This window comes from Hippoglossus stenolepis, chromosome 2 (genome assembly GCF_022539355.2).
Source record: "Hippoglossus stenolepis isolate QCI-W04-F060 chromosome 2, HSTE1.2, whole genome shotgun sequence".
Taxonomy (NCBI): Eukaryota; Metazoa; Chordata; class Actinopteri; order Pleuronectiformes; family Pleuronectidae; genus Hippoglossus; species Hippoglossus stenolepis.
In genome coordinates this window covers 15,175,556-15,186,085 of record NC_061484.1, presented here as the reverse complement: position 1 = coordinate 15,186,085, position 10,530 = coordinate 15,175,556, and the positions used below count along the sequence as shown (strand labels likewise).

The following is a 10,530-nucleotide window of genomic DNA, read 5'->3' as shown; positions in this document are numbered from 1 at the left end:
CATCCCTTTCTAATCCCTCTCATTTTCTAATGTAACATTTTTTGTATTTCTCTTAGTTTGTTTGTGATTTAGCTTTGTTAGTATTTAGTCTTGTCTTTTATGTGTAAGGATGAATTGTCTTTGCACTTTGCTTTGCTGTCCTGCTCCCCTCGAATTATTCCTATTGGGGGATGAGTAGTTTTAGAAGTATTTTAATAATTTACTGTAAATATAATATATTTATTTATATTTTTAATATATTGGTATTTTGTCTATTTAGATTTTAAAGTATTTTTAATTTAATTGTTCTTAAATATAAATAAGAACAATTATTTACAACTTAAGACTGATATTTTGTCTTTTCTCTTGCTTTATATGATTATTTACTCAGACCTGCTTTTCATGCTGAATATTATGTTGACTTGACCTTTACCTGATTCATACTCATCTGTATGAATTCAGTCTTTCCCCCCGTTGGACAGAATCCGTAAACAGAGGAGTTTAGGAGTTCTGCTGCTGAAAGGCTTTTTTCTTCCTCCTGCTTGTTTGGTGCCTGAAAGGCAGCAACATGAGCCACCACACTGTGGGAAACGCAGCTCAATGCTGTATGAACCTGTTCAACAGGATACAGCACAGTTACTAATCTCTGGCTCTGAGGGAACCCACTAAATATTGTGCAGGGAGAAGCATGAATAAAAACGTTGGCTCATTACAATTACAAGGTCTTTCTTTTATTAATGCTAATTATTACACATAACATCAGCCTGACTCTGTATTTATAATAAAGTTTACAATAATGTGCAATATGCACCATTTAAAAAAAAAAAAAAATACAGTATGGTATTTACAGGACACATATGACCTTCGTAAAATACTTGTAAAATGTATTTTTTAGAAAATGCATACAAATATTTCAGAAACATTCATCTGACGTAAATTGAAACATACAGTACATGTTATAAAAAAGTTTCTTTTTTTTTTTGCAAGTTCACTTGTGGATTTAGTGATGGTTTTTCTTGCAGAGGAAAGGAAAATTCCAGATCCCCTCTTTGTCCTACCTGTTTATCCTAGACATAGCTGAGCTTAAAATGTTTAATCTTCCAGTATGTAAGGCAAATATTGAGTATTAAATAATCCTAGAGATGTTTTCACTCGTGTGTAATAATCTAAATTGTATGAATTGTTGTTTTCTTTACCCTAGAATGGGCCCTTTATATTTAAATACTTTATATTTATGTCGGGAAAGGATCCTCTCTACAGAGGCCGCTATGTTTTTTACAATAGTCCTAACTGGACAAACCAAACACCGGAACACACGTTCTCTTTCATGTTTGGAAGGGGAGGGTGAACCTTTAATTTAAGATCAGATATTAGATTTTGACTTCTCATACCTCTTAAATTTAGCTCCTGAGAAAAAGCCTTTCTCTTGTCTCAGCCTGATCCATATTTAAGATTGAAAAATGCTCCCTCCTTTTATCTTTATATATCTCAAATAATGAGATTCTTGAAATTGAGATCCACAAGGGAACATGACTGGCTTGCACATGAGCCGACACAATATCTGACATTTGTGATCAAATTTAAGTGTAAAGAAATCCTGGACAGGATAACATTCCCTCTAGTACTACACATCAACAAACTGCAAATTTTCCATGACCTTCTACCGTGTCAGCCTTTCATCGACCATGATAGTCCACTGAGAGAAGATTAGCTCTACAAACTTAGCTCTTTGCCTGCCTGCTTCGCATATCTGGTGGCAGCAGATCCAGCAGGTTGTCCTCTACTATCAACCCACTGACATTCAGAAGGGGACAGTCTGCTATCTCCAGAGGAAGAGACTCCAGACGATTCCCCTTAATCTCCAGCCGGGCCAGCTTAGCCCCGAAGGTTTGTCTGACAGGCAGTTGTTTCCAAGAGCCAGCGTCTTTAGCTTTTTACAGGAGAACAGCTCCTCAGGCACCGTCTCTAAAGAGTTGAAAGCAGCGGAGAAGAACTGGAGGCCTTGTGGGATGCCCACCTCAGGAGGAAGAGAAGTCAGCTGGTTGTGGGAAACATCTATGTGCCTGAGCTTGGTGCAATAAAACAGTCGAGAGGGAAGCTTCCTCAGCTTGTTCCAGCTGACATCTATCGTCTCTAGGGAGTGCAATTTACTGATGTGATCGGGGATGTAAGTGATTTTGTTGTGCCACAGTCGCAGGGTCACTAACTGGCGACAGTGCTGTAAGCTCAGTATCTCCTCCACAGTGGTCAGTTTATTGTCTTTCAGGTCCAACTCCTGTAGATTGTTCAGGCTGAAGACAGCACTTGGGATGCGCTCCAACTCACAGCCCACTAACTCCAGTGAAAGCAGGTTGGTTAACTTCTTCAGGCTGCTGAACGCCTGGAGTCTGACACCTTCATTATAGATGCACAACCTCTGCAGCTGCACTGCTACATCCCCTACGCTGGGCGGGATCTTTGAAAGGTTGGAGCGGAAAGTGAGGAGTCTCAGAGCTCGAAGGTCTCGAAGGGAGTCGAGAGTGGCACTTCTGGACGCCTCAGTTAAGGGACTGTTCAGATGTAACTCCTCCAGGCCACTCAGGGTGTACATCCACAAAGGTACCTCATCTAAATTTTCAAAAGATAGACGAAGGACCTTCAAATGTTCCTTGAGGTGGTTCAGGGCAGGCAGCTGAAGCTTTGCTTGGCAGTACAGCAGCGACAGCTCCCGGAGAGAGTCTAGCTTTGCCACACTCAGTGGGATGGTAATGTTTTTAACTTGCTCCAGTTTGAGTGATTCCAACTCAGACAGCTCAAACACGGTGTCGGGAAGCCCCGGCAACATCGACAGGTGCAGCTCCAACAGGTTACTCGTGTTCTTGGCAAGACGCTCGCGTAGCTTTTTGGCGGTCCACTCGTGGTTGAGGTTGAGCTGATGGAGACGACTCTCACTGACCTCAGAAAGAAAGACGGCAAATCTCTTAGAGTAGAGGGCATCATATTGGTCCACAAGGTGCAGGAGGAACGCAAAGTCATTCATTACATCTGGTATATCGTTAATACCTGTCTCTAGTCTGACATGCTCAAAGGAGTACACTTTGAGTGGCCGGTGGAAAAGCCAGTAGAGGGAATAGATGCACAGGAGACCATACACTCCCACAAAGCAGATGTAGCAATAAGCAAGCTTGGAGAAAAGATGGGCTTTGTTGTGGTTACAGCAATAAATGTCAAAACCAGTCAGTTCAGGAGGAACGTAACAGCGCACTACAATCTCAATGTTTGGTGCCATCACTGCAGTGTAGATAATGATCAAAAGGAACTTAAAGACCTTGACTGATGTCTGTAGCACATACATGACATACAAGAGGTCTGCCTCCTCTACATGAGTCCTCAACTTCTTTACCTTTTCAAATAGAGCTTTGGCCTGCTCGCCTTCCTTCTTGTCCAGGACGGAGGGGGTAGACGGAGACTCTGGGGTTTTCTTTTCTGGATTAGACTTGACAGACGAGGAGCGAAGAAGCCCTGTGGTCTCCTCCTCCACCTCTCGTTGCTCCGCGTGTTCCTTTGAGGTGGTGTTCCTCCTCCAAATGACCATCTTCTCCTCTCCTCTTTCCTCCGACACTTCACTCAGGGCCCTCGTGGTCCACGGGGAGTCAAAGCACTTCACAAGGATGGTCACAAAGAGGTCAATCTTAGAAAACGTCCCGGGGAACTTGAACCAGAAGCTGCTCGCTGCCATGAAGATCACAGTGTGGATCAGGACGAGGAAGGGGAAGTACTTTGCGTACCAGTGGACGGACCTCTCGTAGCAATAGTGATTAACAAACAAATACTGATAGTTTTCCAGGTTGTTATTGTGGCCGGTCACCTCCCAAATGATGGGACTTGCATTTTTCACCAGTGTGTGCTGCCTTGTCTTGTTCTCTGCGTAAGTGCTGATGTGGCTGCAGTCGATTGCCTCTGGCGTTGGGCTGGTGAAGTGACTGGGCAGACATGAAATCTTGTCTTGAGAGAGCTGTGGAAAATAGATGCATGAATTAATTAATAAGGGAGCAGACAGCAAGTATTTATAATTGTACCGTGAAATTAGAAATATGTATATGTGGACCACAATAAACATGTCCTCTCCCACACAGAAAGCACTGCTCCTGAAATGACTTGTCAGTAGTCTGGCCGATACTTTCACATGTGAGGCCATTGTGATGGCGCATGTTTGCATAATGCACGTCTAACTGCTGGTCTGGCACGCCCCCTAACAAAGCCAGGTAAAGCAAGAGAGGAGGCCCACATTCAGCTGCAACATGCAACTTCACCACTAGATGTCACTAAATTCTACACAGAGAATCTTTAAGAAAGGGGTTTTGAAATACATTTAAGTAAATGTAGAGAAAATCTACTGTAACTTGTAATTTACAAATCCTCACAATTACATTTTAGTGTAAATTTAACACAAAAAGCCGATAGAGTAGAGATATAGAGATGTTAAGAACGTGTATCAATTAGTCCTGAAGCTGTTATAGAAACTTTTAGTTTATATTATATACTGTGTTTTTAAACTATGTTATTGGTATGGCAATGACGGTCCCCCACTTTGGATGGATTGCAATAAAACTTTGTACATTCACGGTCCACAGAGGATGAAATGTAACAACTTTGGTGTTTTCTAACAGTTCATCTTCTGATCCAGCGAAACTTGTTGTGCCTGTTTATAATGCAATGATTTTACATTCTTGACTCAGGGTTAAACTTGTCCTCTTGTAATGGTGTATTTTTATATTCCAGCTAACTTTAAAAACCCTGCAGTGAGTATCATCTCAGGGGGATGTTCCATTTGCCGACCATGAGAGGAGGGGGGGATATGTATTTCTAGTACTTTCTTATTTTTATTTTATAGCCAATGATTAGGCTAAATCAGTCCTAACATCTTTGTGAGATTCTTTTCAGTACTTACAAAAGGAGTAATGTTTTATGTACCTTTTATTTTCATGTAAATATGTTGTATATCAGTATTCTGGTCTGTGAACCCCCCTGTCGCGCTGTGGTACGTGCCGCTCAGGGACCTGTCTCACTGTCTGCATCTGGAGCTGAAAGAGACAGGTATGTTTATGGAGCGTTCCGCTTCTAAGTGTCGTTCCAATGTTACTGTGACTGCTTTCTGAAAGAGCAATATAAGACAGCTGTAATGTGTAAAGCGCAGGTCTGTACTGTGAGGAGTGTTAAGAGTTATTTCAAAAGTTAGCGCTGCATTGTTTTCTGCTGTTTTCCTTTGAAGTGCCGCCGATTCGCGCCGCAGCAACCCGCGGCATTATGGGAGATGCAGTTTTCTTGTGGGATTTGTATAGAACGAATGTGAAGTGCATTGTTACTTTTCTAATGTTGTTTGTGAACCCACATTAAGTCATTGTGTTTACTCTGTGATGGGTTAGACATGTGAGGCAGGGCATAGTTATGTTTATTTTGTCCTTTGGTTTCCATTATTATTTCATGCATCCTTTACAGTAGTCTGAGAAGAGGATGTGAACTGATGCAGTCCCTGTCACATGTTGTATCATTACAGGTATGATTGTCAAAAATGTATCACTATACGATCGTTTCAATTGACTGGTTACCTTGTTTGTAATTAAGCTTGCATTTTTTTATACCCTGTGTTTCCACTCCCCCTCTGCCAGATTGTCATCGTCTCCTTTGGGTGCACATGCTTTCAAGCCTTAAGTTCCTCGTGTTTGCTTGCCCGGTTTTTGACTCTGCCTGGATAATAGATTTTGGATTTTGTGTTTTTTCCCTAAATGGACTTGGTTGCTTTCACTGACTGCCTTCCCGTGTATGACCTTTGGATTGAAGTAAAGTTTTATTTTGAACTGTATTTTTGTCTCCCGTGCTTCCTTCTGCACCTGAGTCCCAGCTTTGTACAGAACTGTCACAGTACAATCTGGCCATGACAGACTCAGCAGAGGAAGACGCTGTTCGCTCAGCTCTCCGTGCCCAAGGGAGGAGGCTTCACGATCATGAGCAGCAGCTGTCCTCTCTTGTGGGTGGCGTGCAGCAATTGCACGCCAGGCAGGACACTTTTCAAACTTCCATGGCAGACCAGTTTCAAGACCTTTCCACCCAGATGCAACAGATGCTCGCTATCCTAAAACCCACTGCTTCGGCTCCACCTGCTCAGCCTGCTCTTCAGCCCAGGGAGGCTCAACCTGTTTTTCACCCTGAGCCCCGTCTCCCCAGTATCGAGGGGTATGATGGTAATCCCTCTACTTGCCGCTCCTTCCTGTCACTGCCAAATGACTTTTGAACTGCAGCCTCACTCTTACCCCTCCGAGAGCTCCCGTGTGGCTTTCATGATAACCCACCTTTCAGGAAGGGCCCGAGAGTGGGCTACTGCAGAGTGGGACAAGAGATCTAACACCTGTCTCTCAGCGAGGAGTTTTGCGGAAGCCTCCGCAAGGTTTTTGATCACCGTACACCAGGCAGAGAGGCGGCTTGAGGACTGTTGGACCTGCGACAGGGAGGCAGTCGAGTGGCTGATCATGCTATCCGCTTCCGCACCCTGGCGTCGGAGAGCGAGTGGGGTGAGAATTCTTTACCTAACACGTTCCTGCACAGTCTATCTGAGGACATTAAAGATCACCTGGCCCCACTCGATCTGCCTCCCGACTTCGATTCTCTGGTCACTCTGGCCATAAAGATTGACAATCGACTCCATTAGAGGAGGATGGAGAAGGCTCGACTCACCAATAGACCGCCAGCCCGATGGGGGCAGTCTTCGCCATCCCGTCTTTCTGCTCCTTCTTCTCTTCCAGTGACGGCAGCGGACAGCGCCACAGTGTCTCCCAGTGGTCAGGAGGAACCCATGCAGCTCGGGCGCACCCCCCTCTCTTCTGAGGAACGTCAGCGCCGCCGTAGGGAGGGGAGATGCCTTTACTGCGGGATGCTGGGTCATTTCTTGGCTTCATGTCCGGTAAAAGACCGGGCTCATCAATAAGGAGAGGGTTATTGGTGAGCCGAACCTCCACTTTCTCTTGTCCCTTCAGACCTTTAACCCACGCTTATCTGACCTCTCCTGAGGTTTCCCTGGAACTGGCGGTGTCACAGGGCAACAGGGAGCTGCTGGCTGTTAAGCTGGCTCTGGAGGAGTGGAGGCACTGGCTGGAGGGGGCTGAGCAGCTGTTTTTGGTGTGGACCGACCACAAAAACCTGGAGTACATAAGGACTGCTAAAAGACTAAACTCTCGTCAAGCCAGGTGGGCATTTTTTTTTAATCGATTTGATTTCACTCTGTCCTATCGCCCTGGCTCCAGAAACATCAAGGCTGATGCCCTGTCCCGCCAATTTGAGCGTGAAGACACCCCCGGAACCCAGGCCACCATTCTGCCGTCTACGTGCGTCATTGGAGCTGTGACATGGGGCATTGCTGAAAGGGTCAGACAAGCGCTGGAGGGGGCAGAAATCCCGGCAGGCTGTCCCGGAGAATCGTCTTTTTGTTCTGCCCATTCTCCGTCCGCAGGTCCTGCAGTGGGGACACTCCTCCAACTTCAGCTGTCACCCAGTGGTTGCCCGCTCCATCAGTCTCCTTCGTCAAAGTTTCTGGTGGCCCACGCTGAGGGAGGATGTCCAGAAGTTCATTGCTGCATGCCCCGTCTGCGCCCAGAATAAGACCTCTCGCCAGCGGCCCTACGGTTTGCTCCACCCTTTGCCCATTCCCCGGCGACCCTGGTCGCACATCTCCATTGACTTTGTTACTGGACTGCCACCTTCAGAAGGTAACACAGTTATACTCACCATTGTGGACAGATTTTCTAAAATGGCTCATTTTGTCCCCCTGCCTAAGCTCCCCTCTGCCAAAGAGACGGCAGAGGTTATGTTGTCTCATGTTTTTCGATTACATGGACTCCCCAGTTTGTCTCTAGGTTTTGGAAGGAGTTCTGTAGGCTCATCGGTGCAACAGCCAGCCTCTCCTCCGGTTTTCACCCCCAGTCGAACGGCCAGACGGAACGCTACAACCAGGAGCTGGAGACAGGACTTCGCTGTGTGGTGTCTCAAAATCCTTCCCTTTGGAGCAAGAATTTTATTTGGATTGAGTATGCTCAGAATTCTCTCCCTGTCTCAGCCACAGGACTCTCTCCTTTCCAGTGTGTTTATGGATATCTGCCACCCCTGTTTCCTGAGCTTGAGGAGGAGATTACGGTGTTATCTGCTCAGGCCTTGGTGCGCCGCTGCCATCTCACTTGGAGAAGAGCGCGAGTGGCTCTTCTCCGCACCTCCAGACGATACTAGCGTGTGGCTGACAAATGCCGTTCTGAAGCTCCGCAATACAGAGTTGGCCAAAGAGTCTGGCTGTCCACCTAGGACCTTCCTCGCCGCCTGGAGTCCCGCAAGTTGGCACCCAGATTTGTGGGTCCGTTCCCCATCACAAAGGTGGTAAACCCTGTGGCAGTGCAGCTCAAGCTCCCTAGGACCATGAGGGTCCATCCGACCTTCCATGTTTCCAAGGTCAAGCCCGTCAGGACGATAGTACAGGAGATACACATGATGCCACTGTCTAATTGAGAGCATGTGATCAGGGCTGGTTTGTAGATGCCTCACCTGCAGGGTGCAACCAAAGACTCCGATCATCAGCATGGCAATGCACAGGTACTCTGAGAAAACATCCCACCACGGCTTCAGCACCCGAAACTTGGAGTTCGGCTCTGTGCCGAGGTTTTTCAGTTCACCCACCGGGATCATCCTGGCTGCTGCGGCTGCTGCTGCTCCACGCTGACGAGAGAAAACGGGTGGCTGTGAACACTGAGGCCAAATTAGGCTTTCAACACAGTGCAGCCTCCGGAGAACATCTTGTCAAAGGCTTTAAAGTCATATGGCACAGAGAAGCAGAGTATGTGTCAGGAGTAAGTGTTTTGGTTCATTATGTACACAGCGACTACAGGCTTCAGGAATCTATGGCCTCAAATACATGAGCAGCCTGCTCCTGTGCTCAGGGTGGATTCAAAGTGAATAAACTAGTTTGACAACGTCTGACTGACTGAAACTGAGAAGAACTTCCATTCAGGAAATGCTGACATAATTTTAGGGTATTTTTTCCCTGATAGATACAAAGTTATGTAGTTAAAAAAAATACAATTCTTTGTGGTTCAGAGAAACTGTTTAACATCACACCAGGAAACACACTGGACTTCATACATGTGAAATAAAAGTCACATGTTCTATAGTTCATTAATTTCTGTATATATCTTGATAATGGTTTGGAGTTTATCTCTCAGGTTTCAGCACAGACAGAACAGGAAACACACATATTGTGTTTTTTCTGCTTTAAGCAGGTAAATTCAACTCACCTGAGCCCGGAGAAGATCCTCAGGTGTCCGGATCAGGATCAGGATCGGAACTGTACTCTACTCTAAACAACACAGCACATCCCCCTTCAAAATAAAGCCCTGTGTCGCTGACAGGCCGTGAGAGCTAACTTTACCAACGATTAGAACCAAAAAGAAAAATCGATTATGTTGAAGTTAAGTAATAATAATAATAATAATAATGTAGAGCATCTTTCAAAATATAGTTACATGGTGCTTTACAAGTTAAAAATAAAAAAATTAAGGCAAACAATAGGAAACAATAAAAAGTCAAACAATTTAAAAGCAATTTGAAGCCCACACAGCAATAGAGCACAGATAAAACGATCATAATAAAATCACATGTAATTACGAAATGCAACTTTCAGCCTGTTGCACTTGAACCTCATCCCTTTCTAATCCCTCTCATTTTCTAACATAACATTTTTTGTATTTCTCTTAGTTTGGTTGGGATTTAGCTTGTTAGTATTTAGTCTTGTCTTTTATGTGGATGAATTGTCTTTGCACTTTGCTTTGCTGTCCTGCTCCCCTCGAATTATCCCTATTGGGGGATGAGTTGTTTTAATAATTTAAATATAATATATTTATATTTATAATATATTGGTATTTTGTCTATTTAGATTTTAAAGTATTTTGAATCTAATTGTTCCCTAAATATAAATAACTAAAAACGAAACAATATTTAACTTTTTTTATTATTAAAATATTTAAACGTGAGAAAATAAAATGTGTTTTTATTTATTATATATATAATTTATTGGTATTTTTATATTTCAATTTTAAAGTATTTTGAATTGAATTGTTCTTAGAAATAAACAGAAGAACAGTCCCGAAGTAAAATCATAAGTATTTTTTTTTTTTACTTAATCGCATACTAAATCACAAAGGTCATACTGTGCTGTATTAGTGTGCCTGTTGATGGTCTAATCTTTGGGGGTCATGTATTTCTGTTGTTAAATAATGTGTTTGTTGTCTGGTGAAATAAGGATGTAGCTTTATAAAAGTAGTTGTAATTCAGTGCAAAGCATGCGTTTAAAAAAGTCATTCAAAATGACTAAACCTTATTTCCCCTGAAGGACACAGCTAAGACTGCAGCTCACGGAGGTTTCCTTTGTTGCGGTCTGCTGTGGCCTTTTCTCAGTTTGGCAGGATTAGGTCTTGATGCTCTTGTAAATCCACATAATCAGGGAAGTTTTCCTCTTGGATGATTTAATAATGGTCTCTC

The 10,530-nt window shown here is 44.1% G+C and overlaps 1 protein-coding gene across 1 annotated transcript; it reads right to left on the bottom strand.

The window, feature by feature from the left end:
• Positions 1 to 685: 685 nt before the first annotated feature.
• LOC118118123 (volume-regulated anion channel subunit LRRC8E) lies at positions 686 to 9,324 on the bottom strand. Its single transcript, XM_035171025.2, is given in 4 exon segments — positions 686 to 1,870; positions 1,873 to 3,973; positions 8,542 to 8,712; positions 9,288 to 9,324. Coding segments are annotated over 3 exon segments (2,412 nt in total). The 5' UTR covers positions 8,683 to 8,712; positions 9,288 to 9,324; the 3' UTR covers positions 686 to 1,700.
• Between the last annotated feature and the right edge of the window lie 1,206 nt (positions 9,325 to 10,530).